General features: G+C 44.4%; 1 protein-coding gene across 5 annotated transcripts in view; it reads left to right on the plus strand.

Moving 5' to 3' along the window:
- The window catches only part of LOC117360465 (sodium channel protein type 2 subunit alpha-like), a 526,898-nt gene that overhangs the window by 311,421 nt on the left and 194,195 nt on the right, over positions 1–21,282 (plus strand). For all 5 annotated transcript variants that reach the window (XM_033944237.1, XM_033944239.1, XM_033944238.1 and 2 more), the window contains one exon: positions 5,354–5,592. In XM_033944237.1, the coding sequence (XP_033800128.1) occupies positions 5,354–5,592 (239 nt within the window). The remainder of the gene's footprint in view (positions 1–5,353; positions 5,593–21,282) is intronic.

Genomic DNA, 21,282 nt, shown 5'->3' on the forward strand with positions numbered 1-21,282 from the left:
AGGCAACTTCTCATTTGCTTCAAACCAACCAACTGTTCATTACCTACAGTCCAATTGACCGTAGCCAACCAGCAACTAAGAGAGCTATATCATCATGGAACACACATTGTATTCATTTTTGCTACACAAGGGCTCATATACAGCCCCCTGGTCAATAGCAAACTTAAAATCAATCCCTATTCAAGATATCTGCAGAGCCGCAACCTGGTCCTCAGTGTATAGATTTACAAAGCACCACTGCTTGGACAAAAATTTGGTACAACACGTTTGGTTTGGACAATCAGTTTTACGGAATTCATGACCACCTCCCTTCTGCTTTTTCAAGCCTGGGGCTCACCAACAAGTGTGTCTGCATATCCCTGCTTGTCTCCAAAGAAATCAAAGTTGCTTACCTGTAAAGGAAGTTCTCTGTAGACAGCAGGGGAATGCAGCCACACTTCCCTGCTCAATATCCCTTCATCTCAATACTCATTTCATTGTTAGGGACAAAACTACCAAGGGGAGGGGAGGGGCTCTAGGAGTAGGGTCCCCCGCACATGCCCAGTAAGCTCAAAACTTACCATAGCTAGGGGAGAGCACCGACACACATGTTCAGTCAGAGGACTTCACCAACAAGTGTGGCTGCATTCCCCTGCTGTCTATGGAGAACCCCCGTTACAGGTAAGCAACTTTGCTTGCTGCCTGTTCACCACTCCACAATGGGATTGAAGGAAAGAAAATTAAAGTTTGCACTAATCTGCTCCTGTTCAGGAGGCTTCTCTTTCCTTTATCAAGTAGCACAGACAGTCTTTTCACTCCCAAGGAGTAGAGGAAGAGGTAAGAGAAGCAGCCGGTAGAGGCTATCACCTCCCTTGCCAGCTTCGAGCTGACAGTAGGTTTTCTACACTGGTGGCAGGGGTTTTGTGCGCTGTTCCTCCGGGCATTGGTATGGAATACCTACATTTGCCTACATTTAAATATGATTGCAGTGATATTTGCCAGGGGGGTTGCTTCCTGTGCTAGTACCTTGTAAACATTGAGCATAGCTTAACGCCAGTGCTAGTCAGGGGCTAATTGGCTCTAGGTTTTGAACATTGCTCTGATCATCGTCTTCTAAACTCTAACTCCTGTCTCTCCCTCCCCCTCTTTACTCTGGGCAGCCTCCTCTCTTTTATGGATTTTCTTTATTACCTTTTCCTAGTCAACTACTGTTTAGCAATTTACAGTATATGCAACTAGGGATTAAGGGTTGTGAGTTGTCTGCCTAATATGATTTGTTCAAGAAACTGATGCTTAGATTTTCTGTTCCAAGATATATGCTCTTTATGTAAGAATAAATCCATATACGGTATATCAATTTTACTCTGAATAAACATTTTGTAACTTATTGTTATTTTGTAGGTTTTTATACTTCAAACTTCTCTGTGAGTCATTAGAATCTCTAGCACTGGACAAGAAGCTAGAGATTTAGGAGCTTCTTATTTTATTGAGCTATCCATGCAAGTGTTTCTTTAATATTCTAGATATAAATTGTTTTTTTATCCCCGAACAGTTGAGGATCTTCTTGGATTCTAAAAAGATTCCCTTATCAACTTCTTCTAATTAAACAATATTGGATTGCTGTAATTGGTTACAGAGGAATTCCACTAAGCTTTTCCTTTACAATTTTTGTGATTATCTCATTATTTTGGATCTCCTCCCCCTTTCTCAGATAAATGTGGTCTTTTTAAAAAATCCTTCACCTGGCTGTTTTAAGTCACCTTTTCCCCATTTTTACAGTATATTGTATAAACATTGAGTTTGTATGATATATTGATGTTCAAATTGCAAAATTATTTTTAAAGAAAAGAGAAATATCCAGCACTCATGCATGAGCTGCATGGTTCTCTCTTCAGGGAATATATTCAACCCTTTTGAGGCAAAAATAAATCTTCTTGTCACAGTACTGTGCTATTATACAGGGTGCCCATAAAAACACTCCTTTATTTTAAGTGATTACAAAATTAAAACTTTTATTGGATTATGTTTATAAATAAGATGACAGCAAATACAAGTCCCAAAAAGCACAGTTAGCAAGATCTTACACAATCGCTTGCACTTTCACCTTTATAAGCTGCAATTGGTGCAGAAGTTACAACCTTCAGACAATGCAATGCGACAAAATGACCATGTGTTCCTCAAGTGGCCCCTGATATTACTGGACATTACTGTTTGTGACTTTATCCTTTGGGGGTACATGAAAGACAGAGTGTACGTACCTCCACTACCCGCAACCATGGATGATCTGCAGGAACGCATCACTGAAACTATAAATGTGATCACGCCAGATATTTTTCAGAGAGTATGGTCCGAGCTTTATTATCACATCGATGTTTGCTGAGTTGCAGGTGGGACGCACATCGAGCATATGTAATCAACATGCCATATGAAATTTTATAAGTTGATGAAACTGTAGCCTCAAAGGTGAAAGAATATTCCAATAAATTTTGGTTTTGTAACCATTTAAAATCAAGGAGTGTTTTTGTGGGCACCCTGTATATAGATTTTCTTTTTTCACTTTAAATATGGTTTGAAAATAAAAAAAAACTTGCAAAGTTGATGATGATAGTAGTGGCTACTGCAATAGATGGTTACAGAAAAACACCAACTTGCCCAGTTATTGCTGCCTGCAGTCAAAGACATTGTAGAACTTCATGACACCCTGGAGAGTAGGACAATGCTGACAGCAGAAAGTGTCCCCTCCAAGGTTGCAAGCTTTGGGGTGAGGAAGTCTCCCGCTGATGAACTGGCCACCAACTGACCCCTTCTAGCTGCCCTGAAGCAGCTAAGAGCAGAACTCTGCATTACCATTTTTATTAGAAGAGGGGTAGTGGTGGTCTTTTCTGAGTCAGGCACCCCATCTCATCTGGCTCTCCTAGGATTCCTGTCCACACTGCTAAGACAAGATCACAGCTGTCAGTCATAGATGTGTCCTCATTTAGAACAGTTTATTCTCCTCCTTTTTAGTCTTATCTTGGGCAGATACTGTACGCATACAAGAAGCATACAAATCCTCTAGCTAACAACTATCCTTTTCCATGTCAACTGCAAGGCTTTTTCATCAATCTACACAGCTGCAAGTTAATTCTGTCATTATAGCTTAACTTAATTGTTGCCAGTACTAGGATGGCTATTCACTGAGCACCCTGCCTCCTAGATCTCCCATGGAGCCTACCAAACAGGCCACTTGCATTTCTAGAGGACTTCTAGTTATTGCTGTACTTATAGCTTGTCAGAGACATGAAGGGGCATAATCAAAAAAAACATCTAAGTTTATTTTCACTTAAGTCGCAAATCGTCCAAAGTCAGACACAGTTTAGGACATATTTTTGAAAAATATGCCCCCCCCCAAAAAAAATATATATATATACCGTATTTGCCGGCGTATAAGACGACTTTTCAGTACCTTAAAATCCTCCCCAAAGTCGGGGGTCGTCTTATACGCCGGGTACTGTTTAGAGAGCTGCACGGGGACGCCCCTAGGGTCGCGGGGATCCCGTGGGGATGCCCCCTAGGGTCGCGGGGATCCCATGGGGACGCCTCCGAGGGTCGCGGGGCTCCTGCGGGGCTGGATGCTCAGTCTTCTGGATGTACGCGGCTCTTCTTCTCCCTACCTTCTCTGCTTGCAGCACAGAGCCGAACGGAAGTCTTCCCGACGTCAGCGCTGACGTCGGAGGGGAGGGAGGGCTTAAACAAAGCTTAAACAAAGCCCTCCCTCCCTCTGACGTCAGCGCTGACGTCGGGAAGACTTCCGTTCGGCTCTGTGCTGCAGGCAGGGCAGATAAGGAGAAGGAGAATAGCCTCGCGGTTCGAGTGGCTACCAAGGGAGAGGGGCGGCCGCCCCGCCCCGGTTGCAGCACAGCCGGCCAGGTTCCCTTACTTTTGTGGCACTTCCCCGACCGACCGATAACAGCCCGGGTCCGACAATCCTCCCTGCCCTGTAGCCGCGAATCTAAATTACCTTCTTACAGCAGCTGAAAGAAGGTAATTTAGATTCGCGGTTAAGGGCAGGGAGGTTTGTCGGACCGGGGCTGTTGTCGGTCGGTCGGGGAAGTGCCACAAAAGTAAGGGGACCTGGCCGGCTGTGCTGCACCCGGGGCAGTAGAGAAGGTGTGCGGAAAAAGGGGTAGTCTTATACGGCGAGTATATAACAAAACTCTATATTTTAACTAAAAGTTGGGGGGTCATCTTATACGCCCAGTCGTTTTATACGCCGGCAAATACGGTATATATTTTGAAAATCGTCTAACTATAAGTCCAGCCATCTGATCATCCAAGCTGCTAAATTGCCCATCTTTATACCACATTTTCATTCAAATATTCATCCAAGTCAAAAACACCTAGAATAAGGCCTGTCGGACGTGGGAAGGGTCAGAAAAGTGATGGACTGGACACCCAGACATGGCACATGAATAGTGGGGTACCCTTATAGGTCATGATGAGCCCCCCAAAACACCCCCAAAACGTACTATACCCACCTGTCTATAAACCCAATAGCCCTTATTGCTTCAGGAGCCACTTATATGGCAGTACAAAAGGGTTTGGGGGTTTTTTGTGGACTGCACATGTTGCAGCATGAATGCAGCGATTACAGTAGCTTATGGGCCTGGGTCCTCCTCTCCATGGATCCCTAACCCACCCCTAAGACGACTTAAGCCGCCTCTGTGCAGCTCTACTAGGCTTTCCTATGACAGGCTTCCAGGTGCTGATATTCTGGAGGCAGATATTTAAAGTTGTGATTACGATTTTTAGGGAGGGGTCGGTGATCACTGGAGTAGTGTGTGGGGGTCTGTGCTATGTGTTTGCAGTGCTTATCTGGTCACTTTAAATAGGTTTTTGTTACTTAGAGCATGTTTTAAATGGCCTAAGTCACAACATCCAAGTTCCGTCTAGGCTGTGTTGTAAAATTTTCGGTTATACATTCAGTACGACTAAGTCTAGCACGGTCCACGTCCAGCCCAAATCTCACCCTTGACACTGCTCCTGAAACGCCTCGTTTAGCTCTGGTCGTTCAGCGGCACTGGGAAGGCCTAGGTCATTTGTAAATATGTCCAAAACCCGTTTCGATTTTTGGCACTTGGATGTCTTTCATTTATGATCGTCCAAGTGCCGACTTAGGCCGGTTTTTGGATGTTTTTCTCTTTTGATTATGAGCCCAATAGTAAATAGTTAATTGAGTCATTCTGATAGACGGTATATCAAATGATAAATAAACTTGGAAACTTAGAAATCATGGGTAAATATTGAAGTTAACATAATTTAAACAGGGCATTTTAAGTTTGTTTTGCTTTGTCAGATTTATAGTGTCTATTTTTCTATTTAACACGTTTTTCAGAACTTGAAGAATCCAGAGAGAAATGTCCACCTCGCTGGTATAAATTCGCCAACACATTCTTGATCTGGGAATGTTCCGAACATTGGTTAAAATTAAAGCATCTTCTTAAAGTGTTTGTGATGGATCCATTTGTGGACCTTGCTATTACCATCTGCATTGTCTTAAATACATTGTTTATGGCCATGGAACATTATCCAATGACTGAGGAATTCAACAATGTACTTAATGTAGGAAACCTGGTAAGTGAATTCATAAAATGTATCTTTCTAGGCTGACAGCCAAATTACTTCTTTAAGATAGTTGACAAAAGACATTAATTATAGAATAAAATCTACAATGTTGGCAAACAGATCCCATATATGCATAATGTGCCTGACTTTATAACAGCATAAAAAAGAATTGGGACTAATTCTTTCTTCACAAAAGACCCGACACTGTCAGTGTTTAAGTGAAAAACCTGCTTCAGGGGTCTGAAATAATAAACAAATGTAAATAAAATGCATAGATACACAGAGCTCCTTTTACTAAGGTGCGCTAGCATTTTTAGTGCGTGCTAACCACTTGCTAAATGAAAAATATTAATGCAAGCTCTATGGAGGCGTTAGCGTGTGCGGTATTGTCGTGCTAAAACTGCTAGCACATCTTCGTAAAAGGAGCCCACAGTGTTGGTTTTTTTGTGAATGAAGAATTAGTCCTGTTTTTTTAGGCCTTTATGCTGTTCACATGTGTTTCTATGCATTTTATTTATAATTATTTGTTTATTATTTCAGACCCCTGACGCAAGCTTTTTGCCAAAACACTAACAATGTCGGGTCTCTTGTGATTAAAAAATTAATCCCAGTTCTTTAGGCCATTGTGCTGTTTTTGTAGTTGCTCTTTTTGGATCCTTTTCCTTGAGGTATCTTTGATTTTATAACAGGACAACCATGTAAGAAATCCACAAAGGCACTTGTTTTAAACCTATCTCATAAAGACAAATATACTGTGGATGAATAGGCTCCAATAATATGCAAATACTCATGTACAAATCTACACCTGTTCTGAAAATGGCGTAAATATGCACATGAACCCTCATGAGTGTGTGTTTTATGTTTAATCACTTTTATAGAGCAATTCCAAAATAGTACAAAACGGCTTTTACTTTCAATGCAACAGTGCTCAACCTTTCAGTATCCCATGCACCCTGTTGAAAACTAAAGATGAGTTAACTCAAAGCACACTCAATTGCACTTATATTCCCCCTACTCCCTCCCATTCCTGTTGTAGCAAAAGATGCTCATAATGATAAGGAACTGCTAAATAACACTTTTATCCACACTTTTAAAACCAATAGGAGGAAATTTTTTTCACTCAGAGAATAGTTAAGCTCTGGAACGCATTGCCAGAGGATGTGGTAAGAGCGGATAGTGTAGCTGGTTTTAAGAAAGGTTTAGACAAGTTCCTGGAGGAAAAGTCCATAGTCTGTTATTGAGAAAGACAAGGGGGAAGCCACTGCTTGCCCTGTATTGGTAGCATGGAATATTGCTACACCTTGGGTTTTGGCCAAGTACTAGTGACCTGGATTGACCATCGTAAGAATGGGCTACTGGGCTTGATGGACCATTGGTCTGACCCAGTAAGGCTATTATGTTCATATTCTTATACTCGTATGTTCAATATTCTGCTGTGTGCTGCTAATGATAGGGTTGACCAAAAATAAGTCTATTTTATAAAATGTATGTACATGGCAAGTCTGCTTGTGCTCCACACAAATAATGCTCCTGAACATGCCTACTCAGATTGTATAAAAAAAGATTCACATTTTTTGTGTAAGCAAATTGTATATGTGTAGGTAGTCAAGTAATTGTCTTTTTTTAACCTTGAAACATCCCCCTGACTCCTAAAAACTCCCTCCAGCTTCTACTCTTAGCCAGGCTGCAAAAAGGCATTCCTTTGAGTGATTAGAAACATAGAAGGGCTATAGCCCATCAAGTCTGCCCACTCTACTGACCCACCCCATTAAGTCTGAGTACTAATGACCTAGTTCCTTAACTCGACCTTCGTAGGGATCCCACTAGGACGTCCCATTTATTCTTAAAGTCAAGCACGCTGGTGGCCTTGATCACCTGCTCTGGAAGCTTGTTCCAGTGATCTACAATTCTGTTGGTCTGGGGAGTATAGCATCACATCTATAGCTTGTCAGATGTATGCATGCTTCCCCACCTCCCCCCATGACTGCTCACACAAACAGCAGGTGTGAAGTATGTGGATGCATAACTTAATCATCATGTTTCATTGTGCCAATATAGTTCTTGAAATAAAGTTTCTTATATTTTCAAAATGGTCACATAACAATTTCTGTATGACTGATAAAATAGTACACAACTTTCTGAGCCCTATTCTATAGCATCTTTAAACCTAATAAACAGCCAAATCTCATGCACCTTTTTTTCCTTACATTGCCAGTAGAGATATATGGTCTAGGTCATAAGATACTTGAGTCTCTGCCTCATGAATTTGCTCTATGTATAATTTTTTGCACACTTAATTTTCTGTATTAGGTAGAGCTATTAAGTTCCATTAAGTGAATCACATTAAGATAACGTGTGCCATCCCTTCATTTTAATGCCCCATGTATTAGTTGACTTTTAGCACAAATGAGAAGGATTTTTTAAAATAGAAATCAGAAGGGGCACTCTGCTATTCTAATGTGGGGTATAGACCAACACAGAACACATACAGTAAGGGGAGAAATTTATCAAGCATAAAAAAAATTGGAATTGTACTATACCTTAATTTCCTGAGGGAGTAACCAATGGTGTTTGTTTAGTACCACAGGTTAGTTACTTCTGTGGTATGTGAATAATATTGTTTGCATGTGAGTAACAATTTTGTCTATCTGTGTCATGATTGCTGGTATTGGACTCTATCATGTACAATAGAACCTCATTCTGTAGTATTCTCTTCAGGGCCTTTCAGAGGATTATAGAGGCTTAAGCAAGTGCAAATTAGGAAGCCCCAGAGTTCTGGAACTCCTAGTTAAAAAAACAAGCAAACTGAAGGCCCCTTTTATCAAGCTATGACAGAGCATTTTAGCATGGGCTGGAGAGGTAAGTGCTCCAACACTCATTCAATTCCTATGAACGTTGGAGCATTTACCTCACTGGCCCACGCTAAAACCCTCTTCTGTGGCTTGATAAAAGGGGGCCTGAAATAGAAGTAGCTGAGACAGATTTTTAGCTTTAGAACTAATATTATACCAGATGGATAGACGATCAAAAAAACAGCATAAACCAGCACTTGGATGTCTTACTAGTCAAAACGCCTAAATGGGCATTCTCAAACCAGACTTTCTAGATGTCTTTATCCCAGGACAAGCAGGCAGCATATTCTTTACGCATGGGTGACGTCACCGACGGAGCCCACGGTACGGACCTTTTTACTAGAAAGTTCTAGTTGGCCGCACCGCGCGTGCGCGAGTGCCTTCCCGCCCGACGGAGGAGTGCGTGGTCCCCAGTTTCTTCGTTTCCGCGGAGCGAAGAAGACGTGTGTTTTTCAACGTTGTTGAAATACTCCTTTTGCCTTCCCGCTCGCGTTCTTTTTTCGATTTTTTCACCTTCGGGTGCTTTTTTCTTTCTATTACAAAAAAAAAAAAAATTCCTTTCTTTTGCTTTATTTTTTCGTTCCTGCCCCGGCAGGGCCTGTTAGCACGATCCAGGCCTCGGGGTTTGATTTTGCGGAGGCCGTGTTCCCATTCATGCCCCCGCAACCCGGTTTTAAGAAGTGCCAGCGGTGTGCACGCCCGATCTCCCTCACTGACCCACACAATTGGTGCTTACAGTGCTTGGGACCGGATCATCGGGCGGATTCCTGCACCCGCTGTGCCACTCTTAAAAAACGCACTTTGAAGAATCGTCAAATCCAACAAAATCTACTTTTCGGCACCGGCCCGACTATGGATTCGACCTCTTCATCTGCGGCACCGTCGAAATCGACACCGACCACTTCGACACCGCCTGAGTCGACATCGGCGCCCCCGGCGCCAGGTAAGCCGGCTAAGAAGCCTTCCACCCTTGAGCGCCCTCCCACTTCGGGGACGACACCAGTCCTTTCGGCTCCACGCCGAGCCAAAAAACGCTCCACTCCGATTTCGGTGAGTGCCTCGTCATCGGCCTCCTCATCGCCGGAGTGTAGAGCGGCACCCATGGAACCAAAGAAGAAAAAAGTGGTTCCGGTGCCTCCCCTGGATGACCGCATTGCGGCCATCCTCCAGGACAAGTTGCAGGAACAACTCCACAAGCAACTTAAGCAGCTCTTACCCTCTATCTTGGCACCGCTGCTCTCGGTATCAGACCGGCCCGAGACCCATACCGTCCAACCGGTATCCACTCCCTCGGTACCTATGGATTCCTCCATGCCCATTCTCTCGGCACCGCATCTCCATTCCCATGCCGAGGCTATGGCATTGACGACGACCGATCCTCCTCGGGACCGGGCAGGGCACCGGTCTCCCCACGACTCTGACCGGCACCGTACTTCTCGGGACCGAGACAGACATAGGTCTACATCGCCTGGTAACGTCTCGGTACGCTCAGGCAAATCTTTGTCTAAAACTCACCATGCCGAGCCTTCCACTCCAGTCTTTCGACACGCACATACCGATGTCAGAGACCCGGACCTATGGGAACAATCCCCTACCGGTACCGAGGAGGATGCATCGTCGTCGGATGAAGAGCCTTCGGCACCCGATACCGCATCTAAACCTGAACAATCTTCCTTCTCTAAATTCCTCAGGGAGTTGTCGGGTGCTTTGTCTTTGCCTCTGGAATCTGACTCTAAGAAGTCACAAGCTTTCCTGGAGGCATTAGATTTCGATCAACCTCCCAAAGAGTTCCTAAAGTTGCCCGTGCATGATATCTTACGGGAAACTTTTTATAAAAATTGGGAGAACCCGCTGACTGTTCCTGGGGCCCCCCGTAAATTGGACAGCCTCTATAGGGTTATACCAATCCCAGGATTTGATAAACCCCAACTCCCTCATGAGTCTCTCCTAGTGGAGTCCACTTTAAAAAAGACTCAGGGCTCCAGTGTCTATGCCTCCACCCCTCCTGGCAGAGAGGGCAAAACTATGGACAAGTTTGGCAAGCGGCTCTATCAGAATGCCATGCTTGCCAACAGGGCAAACAACTACTCGTTCCATTTTTCATTCTACCTCAAACATCTGGTAATGCAACTCTCCGCCATGCAAAAGTACATGCCAGAGCATAAGGTTCCACTTTTCCAGCAGCACATCTCCAGCCTGCTTCAACTGAGAAAATTCATGGTGCGCTCTATCTATGACTCTTTTGAGCTCACCTCCCGTGCATCTGCCATCGCTGTGGCTATGCGCCGTCTGGCCTGGCTCAGGGTCTCTGATCTGGACGTCAACCATCAGGACCGACTAGCCAACGCCCCATGTCTGGGAGACGAATTATTCGGAGAGTCCCTGGATACCACCACACAGAAACTCTCCGCCCATGAGACCAGATGGGATACTCTCATTAAACCAAAGAAAAAGGCTCCTCCTGCTCGTCCTTACAGACCACAGACCTCATATCAGCGCAGGTTCTCCGCTAGGCCGCTCAATCCACCTCCACAGCAACCTAGGCGGGCCCGCCAACACCAGCACACCCAGCCTCGTGCCCAGTCTAATCAACCGGCCAAGGCTCTTCCTCCTGCCAAACCATCTCAGCCCTTTTGACTCCTCTCTCCAGGGCTTAGCCAGTCTTCCACCCTCATTGCCTCTTCCTCAGCCGATCGGAGGCAGGCTTCACATCTTCATCAGCCGTTGGGAGGTCATCACATCGGACCAGTGGGTCCTAAACATCATCCGCCACGGCTACTCTCTAAACTTCCAGACTCTTCCACCAGACAATCCTCCCGTAGAGTCTGCTTCTCTTTCAACTCAAACCCCCCTCCTCCTGAGGGAGGTCCAATCCCTCCTTCTACTCAATGCCATCGAAGAAGTACCTCTGGAACAAAGGGGCCGGGGATTCTACTCCCGTTACTTTCTGGTTCCAAAAAAGACAGGAGACCTACGTCCCATTCTCGACCTCCGGGACCTCAACAAGTGTCTCGTCAAGGAGAAGTTCAGAATGCTCTCCCTTGCCACGCTGTACCCTCATCTCTCTCAGAACGACTGGCTATGTTCCCTGGACCTCAAGGAGGCCTACACTCACATCCCAATCAATCCATCCTCAAGTCGCTACCTACGATTCCAGGTGCACCATCGCCATTATCAGTACAAGGTGCTACCTTTTGGCCTGGCATCATCTCCCAGAGTGTTCACCAAATGCCTCATTGTGGCGGCGGCCTTCCTCAGGTCCCACAACCTTCAGGTGTTTCCCTACTTGGACGATTGGTTAGTGAAAGCACCTATGTCTCCACTTGTGCTACAAGCCACTCATCATACCATCTCTCTCCTCCATCTTCTGGGGTTCGAGATCAACTACCCCAAGTCGCATCTGCTTCCCACACAGCGACTTCAGTTCATCGGAGCGGTTCTCGACACCACACTAATGAGGGCGTTTCTCCCCTCCGATCGTCAACGAACTCTGCTACGCCTGTGTCGTCAGGTGCTCCTTCATCACTCCATTTCTGCCAGACAAATGATGGTCCTCCTGGGCCACATGGCCTCGACGGTTCATGTGCTTCCCCTGGCACGACTCCACCTCAGAACACCTCAATGGACTCTGGCCAACCAGTGGTCACAGACCTCGAATCTTCTTTCTCATCCCATCTCTGTGACATCGTCTCTTCAGCGATCTCTACAATGGTGGTTGGACTCCTCAAATCTTTCCAGGGGCCTTCTTTTTCATCTGCCCCCGCATTCCATGATCATCACCACGGATGCCTCCCCTTATGCATGGGGAGCTCACCTGGGAGACCTACGCACCCAAGGTCTTTGGACCCCGCAGGAGCGTCTCCATCACATCAACTTCCTGGAACTACGAGCCATGTTCTATGCTCTCAAGGCCTTCCAGCACCTTCTTTGCCCTCAGGTTCTGCTTCTGTGCACGGACAACCAAGTTGCCATGTACTACATCAACAAACAGGGCGGCACCGGATCTCGCCTCCTTTGTCAGGAGGCTCTTCGCATTTGGACCTGGGCCACGGCCCGCAGTCTCTTCCTCAAGGCTGTCTACATCCAGGGCGAACAGAACTCCCTGGCCGACAATCTCAGCCGCATCCTTCAACCTCACGAGTGGACTTTGGATCCTCCCACGCTCCACTCCATCTTTGCTCGCTGGGGCACTCCGCAGGTGGACCTATTCGCAGCTCCTCACAACCATCAGCTGCCCCAGTTCTGCTCCAGACTCTTCTCTCCTCACCGTCTGGCCCCGGATGCATTCCTGCTCGATTGGACGGATCGGTTCCTCTATGCCTTTCCTCCTCTACCTCTGATGTTGCGGACTTTATCCAAACTCCGCAGGGACGGAGCCACCATGATCCTCATAGCTCCCCGGTGGCCTCGTCAACACTGGTTCTCCCTTCTACTTCAACTCAGCTCCAGGGAGCCCATTCCTCTACCTGTGTTTCCTACTCTACTTACACAGCAACATCAGTCTCTACTACATCCCAATCTGTCTTCCCTCCACCTGACAGCTTGGTTTCTCTCGGGCTAACCTCTTCAGGAAATCTGTCTCAGCCGGTCCGTCTCATTTTGGACGCCTCCAGGAAGCCGGCCACCCTCCAATGTTACCATCAGAAGTGGACCAGGTTCTCCTCTTGGTGCCTCCGTCATCATCACAACCCCACCTCCTTAGCGGTGGAAACTGTTCTAGACTACTTACTCTCCCTGTCCAACGCAGGCCTCAAGTCTACCTCAATCAGAGTCCATCTCAGTGCCATCACGGCATTCCATGAGCCTGTCCTAGGAAAACCTCTCACGGCTCACCCTCTGGTTTCCCGATTCATGAGGGGCCTCTTCAACATCAAACCACCTCTGAAACCTCCTCCGGTCGTCTGGGACCTGAATGTGGTTTTGTCTGCCCTCATGAAACCTCCCTTTGAGCCACTTGCCACAACTTCGCTCAAATTTCTGACATGGAAGGTTATTTTCCTCATTGCCATCACCTCTGCCAGGAGGGTTAGTGAGCTTCATGCACTGGTTGCCGATCCACCGTTCACTATCTTTCACCATGACAAGGTGGTTCTGCGCACCCATCCAAAGTTCCTTCCAAAGGTGGTCTCAGCCTTTCACCTCAACCAGTCCATTGTTTTGCCTGTGTTCTTCCCGAAGCCTCATTCACATCCCGGAGAACAGGCATTGCACAGTCTTGACTGCAAGCGTGCCCTGGCTTACTATCTCGATCGTACAAGGGCTCACCGCTTGTCCCCTCAGCTCTTCCTGACCTTCGACCCGAATCGTTTGGGTCGACCGGTCTCTAAACGGACGCTATCCAACTGGCTTGCAGCTTGCATCGCGTTCTGTTACGCTCGGGCCGGTCTGTCACTAGACGGTGCTGTCACGGCCCACAGGGTAAGAGCTATGGCCGCTTCTGTTGCTTTCCTCCGTTCCACACCCATTGAGGAAATCTGCAAGGCGGCCACCTGGTCCTCAGTTCACACATTCACTACTCACTACTGTCTGGATGCTTTCTCCAGACGGGATGGGCACTTCGGCCGATCTGTACTTCAGAATTTATTTTCCTAATGGCCAACCATCCCCCCTCCCTCTTTGTTAGCTTGGAGGTCACCCATGCGTAAAGAATATGCTGCCTGCTTGTCCTGGGATAAAGCACAGTTACTTACCGTAACAGGTGTTATCCAGGGACAGCAGGCAGATATTCTTACGTCCCACCCTCCTCCCCGGGTTGGCTTCTTAGCTGGCTTATACTAACTGGGGACCACGCACTCCTCCGTCGGGCGGGAAGGCACTCGCGCACGCGCGGTGCGGCCAACTAGAACTTTCTAGTAAAAAGGTCCGTACCGTGGGCTCCGTCGGTGACGTCACCCATGCGTAAAGAATATCTGCCTGCTGTCCCTGGATAACACCTGTTACGGTAAGTAACTGTGCTTTCTGGTCGCTTTCTCTCCAGCGCATCTAAATCTTAAGGGTGTGTGTTAGAGGTGTGTTTTGGGCGGGCTTAGGACTTGGGTGTTCTGCAGAAATAATCAAACTTTTAACAAAATGTCCAGAGCACCATTTAGACATTTGGGGCTAGACCTGTTTTTAAAATGAATAAGGATCAAAAAGGTGCCCACACTGACCAGATAACCACTGGAGGGATTAAGATATGGCCCCCCTCCTTACTCCCACCAGTGGTTACTGACCCCCTCCCACCACCCAAATATGTGAAAAAATACCCAGTACTTTTCAGCCTGCCTTACAGATTCACATGGCTCATTTACATCTCCACAGTAGAGCAGAGGGGCACTCTAGGGGTTACTGCAGTGAATGTCACATTGAGAGATCCAGGTCAGATGTCACTATAACTTTCTTATATTGTGTAGTGAGCTCTCCAAAACCTACTGTACCTACATAAAGATAACACCTGCAGGCATAAGGGCTATTGTGGTGTAGAAGTGGGTACAGTAAGTTTTGGGTGGTTTTTGGAGGGCTCACCATACAATATAAGCAGGTTATAGTGACGTGTACCTTGGACTTTTTATTTGACATTCAGTACAGTACCTCTTAGAGAGCCCCTCTACTGTGCTCAGCTGCCTGTGAAACAGTTTGCTAAAAAAGCTGGCTGCTTGAATGTCTGAAAAACATAACATAACATAGTACTTATTAACCGTGTAACCACAAGTTCAACGCGGTTTACAAAAAATTATTAATAGTAAGTATTTAGAAAAAAAGATGAGTCTTCAATTGTATTCTAAAGTGTTTATAAGCTGTGAGCAACAATGATCGAACTTCTTTGTCATGTGAAGCTGCCTAAACTCGAAAGTATGATTAAGAATGATTTGCAACCCTGTACTGAAGGGAAATTAAACAGAGCATGAGTTTTTCTGCTATGTTTGTATGTAGCTATGGAAAATCTATTAGCCAGGTAGATAGGGGCTGTACCATATAGAGCCTTATAACAGAAACAACCCAGCTTGAACAGTACCCGGGCCTCCATAGGCAGCCAATGCAGCTCATAAAAAAATAACGTAACATGATCATATTTCTTCAAACCGTAGATCAGTCTAACTGCAATATTTTGTATCAGTAATAATCTCGCCAGTTCTTTCTTGGTAACTGTCAGATAGACAATGTTAAAATAATCAAGATGACTCAGTAATAATGATTGAACCAGTAGTTTAAAGGCAGAAAAATCAAAATAAGGTCTAATTGTTCGTAATCTTCATAAAGTAAAATAACTTTTATGTAGCACTGCATTTATCTGAGTTTTCATAGTGAGATGTTGATCCAAAATGATTCCTAATATTTTAATCGTAGGATGAATTATGTACAATGTTGAATTTATATTAATGGAGAGTTTGTGAGAAATTTTACTAGGTGATGCTACAAAAAACTTTGTTTTATCAGAATTGAGTTTGAGTTTAAATTGCTGCATCCAGAAATTCACCCGTTCCATTACAGTCTCAATTTTGGTGGTAATCTGGAACAGGACCGAATTACAGGGTATAACAATTGTGATGTCATCAGCATAGCTGAACAATCTTAGATCCAGATTACTCAAACACAGGCCTAACAATGAAAGATAAGCATTAAATAATGTGCGTGAGAGTGAAACACCGCATGGGTTTTTCTAGTTAGAAGAGAGTTGAGTCCTAAACCTAACTTGATAGAGTCTGGTTTCCAGAAATCCCTTGAACCATGAGTAAACATTTCCTTGTAAACCTAAAGCATCCAAGCAAATTAGTAGATTAGTGTGGTCTACCAGATCAAAGGCACTACTAAGATCGAATTGGAGCACCAATGCACTACTGCCCTTGCTTATTAGGCTATTTAAGTAATCCAGTAATGCAGCTATTGTGAATTGTGGAGTAGTGAATGTTGCTCAAGATATTTTGGGCTGGATTCACTAACCTGTCCGATCGGACCCAATCTGGGCAGGTCCGACAAATTCTTCAAGCTAAAATATGCAGATGGGGCGATCGGAGGAAAACCCCATCTGCTGTTGTGCGATCCCTGTGCATGCGCAGATCATCTGTAGATGGTCTGCGTATGCCTGTCCAGCCGTGACTTTTTTTTAAAAAATTTGAACTTTTTCCTTTGTGCGGGCTGGCTCTCCTGCTCTCCCCTTCCAGCCAATCTTGCCTCCCAAACTCTCCTGCTCTCTGTCGCCTTCCCTGCAGTGCGAACCTGCGGGTTTAAAGTGGAGCTGCACTGCAGCGTGCAGCCCCGTTTTAAACCCGCAGGCTCACACTGCAGGGAAGGCGGCAGAGATCAGTCTGGGCGGCAAGAGGAATTTGGAGTTTCTCTGTTGTGATCTAGGGGGGACAAGGCAAGCCACATACAGGAATATTCTTTTGTTTGTCTTTTTTTCTCTTTCTGTTTTGTTGATTTTTCTGATGTCCGTGTGCTGCAGTTGTTGGTACACTGGCTCTTGGAAAAAGAGATTTTATTAACTAAATTCCACCCAAATTTTAATGGAAGTGGTGCTGGTTTCTAGAGCGCAGTGGGGGTTACCAATAACCCGGTCTATAGAGGGAGTTATCTGGAGCAATATCTGTTTCCAGTTGCAGGATAAACATTGGGGAAAAAGAAAGCGTTGGGGAAGGTGAGACTGTTAATTTAGCTGCTCTTCCTTTTCTCCAACCAATAGTTAAGAAGGACTCGCTAAGGGCAGGTTGCCTGTTCTAGGAGCGATGGGAAGCAGGAGAGATCAGGGCAGAGAGTCGAAAAGATGTTTGACTGGTCCCCAGCCGTTGCTTTTTGGGCTGATCGGCCAGCCCAGTTGGATAGGGAAATTTGTTTCATGAATCGCATCCCAACCTACTTTGCATGCAGTTCCCTTCATTTGCATGCACCGATGGGAAGCGGACCGCAGGAGAGGTTAGTGAATCGGGCTGGAGGGAAATCAGGTCGCTAAGGGCTCGCAAACCGATTGGTATATGATCAGTTTTCTTAGTGAATCTAGCCCTTTGCCAGTTGAATGTGAACCAAGCCTTTCATGATTTTTACAAAGAAGGGAATCGATGCGATCGGTCTATAATTAGATGGCAATGTGATGGATTCTTTAGTGTTTTTAATTATCGGAGTGATAATTATAATGCCATCTTCTAAAGGAAATTTTCCCACATCTAAAGAATCGATTATCCACTCAAATAGTTTCAGTTTAAAATGTACAGGTGCAATAGCCATCAAGTCCGGAGGACATGGATCTAGCCAACAGTAAGATTGTGCATATCTTTGGAATAGTTTAATAAAATCATGCCATTCTGTCTTTTCAAATGTAGACCAGCACAAATCTGCATGAACCCTATCCGTTGTTAAATTAAAGTGCGAATCTAAATTCAAAGAGCGAGATAGACAGGAAGATCTAAAGATAATACCTTAGAGCTGAAGAAATTAGCTTAGTCATCAGAAGATGGAATTGATAACCAGAAGGATTGCTTCTTTTTGGTCACATTAAATGCATTATTGACTAGTTGAAATAATTTTTTAACTTGCTTTTATGCATTTTTCATGTGGACATTTTTATATTCAAGAATGGCCAAAAAGATAGACGTACTAAGGGCCAAATAAGTCATTTTCAAAAAAAGATAGGCATCTTGCAGTTTTGAAAATGAACATTTTCTCTACAGGATTTCTGAACATCTTTCTCAAAACGTCCAAACTCAGACTTAGACGTCCTATTCAAAATGCCTCTCAATGTATTTAAATTAAAATCTCATTTGTTCACTTGAAGGTTGCAAGCTGTAATTCTTGGAATCATTTGCACTAAAAATGGGTTTATTTAAAAAATGCTTTCATGGCCTTAGAGTGTGCAAACTTGTTTTTAATTAAAAAAATAAAAATAAAAAATCCAGTTATGTCATGTTGTAATTGATATTTAGCATGGCCAGCCCTCTGAGGCACTCTTACCCCATTGTAGGAACAGAGACAGTTTCTAATTTGCTTTAATACACTGAAAACATATTCACATAAATCACTGACAGACGCGGACTAAAAAAGATGTATTAAACAATTGAGACATTAGGAGAGAAAGAAGATAGTCCAAATTAAAGGATTTCTTTTTTGCCTGTAAGGTGATTTAAAGTTTATGGAATATACATGCTTGAGGAAGACCAATTCATTAGCTAGTTTCACTTAAATTTTCTTGTATTTTTCTTGAAATTGTATTGCCACTAATTACAGATCTTTATTTTTTGAATTACAAAGGGATCCAAAGGAAGGCACAAATCTGCCACAGCAGTTCACATTGGTGATATAGGGCCAGAATTTGTAGAGTCAGTTTTAAGCAAGAACACAATTATTTAGTGGTTCTTAGTGTCTGGTTGAGTAGAGAAGTTGTGACTGTTAGAAAATGCAAATGAAATGCCAATAGTTTTGGCTACTGTTTTTGATTCAGCAAAAATGGCATCCCAATGGTAACAAATCTGTTGAATATCTTCCAGAAGACCTTGGATTTTCTCTCTTTCTTCAAGTGTACTATATATACTCGAATATAAACCGAGCTAACCTTTCTCCCCACATGAAGGAGGGAAAAAGGTTGACTCAAATATAAACCAAGGTTAGAAATTTGGGTTATGTGAATGTTGTTTGTCAGGGATCATGCCATAAATAATCATTAATTTTTCAGTTGGGGCTGTTTTGAGCCCAAAAAAGCTGAAGGAAAACCAACAAATATTTTTCTACTTGGGACCACAACATCAACCAAAGCTTCTGGACTTCTATCCACACCAGAACACCTTACAGAAAGCAGAAAAAAACCCTTTCAAATTCAAACCCACAGACTAAGGGCTCCTTTTACGAAGGTGCGCTAAGCGTTTTAGCGCATGCACCGGATTACCGCGCGCTAGCCGAAAATCTACCGCCTGCTCAAAAGGAGGCGGTAGCGGCTAGCACGCAGCAATTTAGTGTGCACTATTCCACGTGTTAAGGCCCTAGCACGGCTTTGTAAAAGGAGCTGTAAAAGTACTATTGTACACAAACGAAATCCTAATATGCCAGACTTTGCACACAGTACAGCATAAGAGAAATAGTAAGAAATTAATTTCTTCCTGAACAGTCCAAAATATTAAAAAAACATGTAAAATTTCAAAATTGATATATTTCAATCACTAAATTGAAAATTAAAAACATTTTTCCTATCTTTATCTGGCAGTTTTATTTTTCTGATCATCTTGTTCCATCTGTGCTCTTAATCCTGTTTCCAAGGCCTCCTTATGCATTTGCATTTCTTTCCTCTCCTTCTTCACCTCTTGCACTACATCCATCTTTGGCACTGATTTTCATATTCAGTATTCTGCTTCTGTCTCAAATCTATATTTCCAACTCTTCCTCTTCCCTCCTTTCATGTGCACCTTCTCTTCCCTCCTCTTCTGCTTCCTTCCCTCCATCCATGTGCACCATCTCTTCCCTCCTCTTCTGATTCCCTCCATCCATGTGCCACCATCTCCTTCCTCTCCCCTCCATCCATGTGCCCCCATTCCTCTTCTCTCTGCTGCTCTCATTCAGCATCTCTCCCTTCTTCCTCACTCCCCCCAACTTTGTTCTGAAGCCCCTCTCACCAAGAAAACTGCAAAGAGGTCACTGGCACAGGAGTGATTTGATTCTCTTACGCAGCTGGTGGTCTCCTCTGCTGCAGTTCACCCAAGTAGAAACAGGAAGTTGCTTCAGAGATGGTTGGACTGCGATAAAAGATAAGTACAGAGGAGGCCACCAGCAGCACTGGAGAATCGAATAACAGAAGCTTAGTCACTCCTGTCCTTCACTACCCCAGACCCGACATTGCACTTACAGTCCCGATGCTCTGGAAGATGATGCCAGCGCTCTGTCCTGGACTGAAGGGCCTTGAGCGTCTGTGCATGCTCAAGGCATGCTGGACTCCCTTTGAGAATCCCAGAGAGGGTGGGGGGTAGTAAGATAGGAATGTCGCTCATCAGGGGGATAACAGTGCTGGTTTTCAGAGGGTGGGGAAGATAGTAGTGCCAATCATTGGAGGGGGTGAGGATAGCAGTGCTGGATATCAGGAGGGGTGGAAAATAGCAGTGTTGGTCATCAGGTGGGGAGGGGAGGGGAGGAGAAAAGCACCATCATCGAAAGGAGGCTCAAATATAAACCGATAATCTCATTTGTGGGCCCAAAAATCTTGGTTTATATTTTAGTATATACGGTAATATCACATTTCTCAATGACAAGGTTAAAGACATATTCCCCCCATTTTATGAAGTCACATTAGGCTTTTTTATCACTGGCCGTGGTGGTAAGAACTCAGATGCTCATATAATTCCTGTGAGCATCGGAGTTTTTATTGCTGCAGCCAACGATAAAGTCTAATGCAGCTTCATAAAAGAGGGGGGGGGGGAGGTTAACTTCAATTCAATACAGTATGAGCTTGAAATGAGAATGAGATCTTCAGGTTCTTTTAAAACATTTTAATAAATAATTTAAATGTTGTACGGCAGATTTAACACTGTTATACTGTATTTCATGTGTAATTTGGTATACCACAAATCTTCAGAGAAATCTAAGTGGTTTACAAATTACAATTAGAGGATAGAGAATGAAACAACTAAAACAAGGATAGGATAACAAGTGGTTAAATGCAAGTGATAAGCAGAGAAAAACCAAAAGGAACTACTATTACAATTTCATATTTCCTAAACTGGATATAGCAGCAAAGAACTGCTGCTACCTCATTACTATTCAATGTAAACTGCTTAGGACAGTGTTTCTCAACTTCTTCAAGCTAAGTACCCCCTAAGCATACGAAATACCAACTGAGTACCCCCGCCCAAGTTCCACCCCAGACCTGCCCCCACCCCATAATAATAGTACTAATTGT

Source organism: Geotrypetes seraphini, chromosome 5 (assembly GCF_902459505.1).
Source record: "Geotrypetes seraphini chromosome 5, aGeoSer1.1, whole genome shotgun sequence".
Classification (NCBI taxonomy): Eukaryota; Metazoa; Chordata; class Amphibia; order Gymnophiona; family Dermophiidae; genus Geotrypetes; species Geotrypetes seraphini.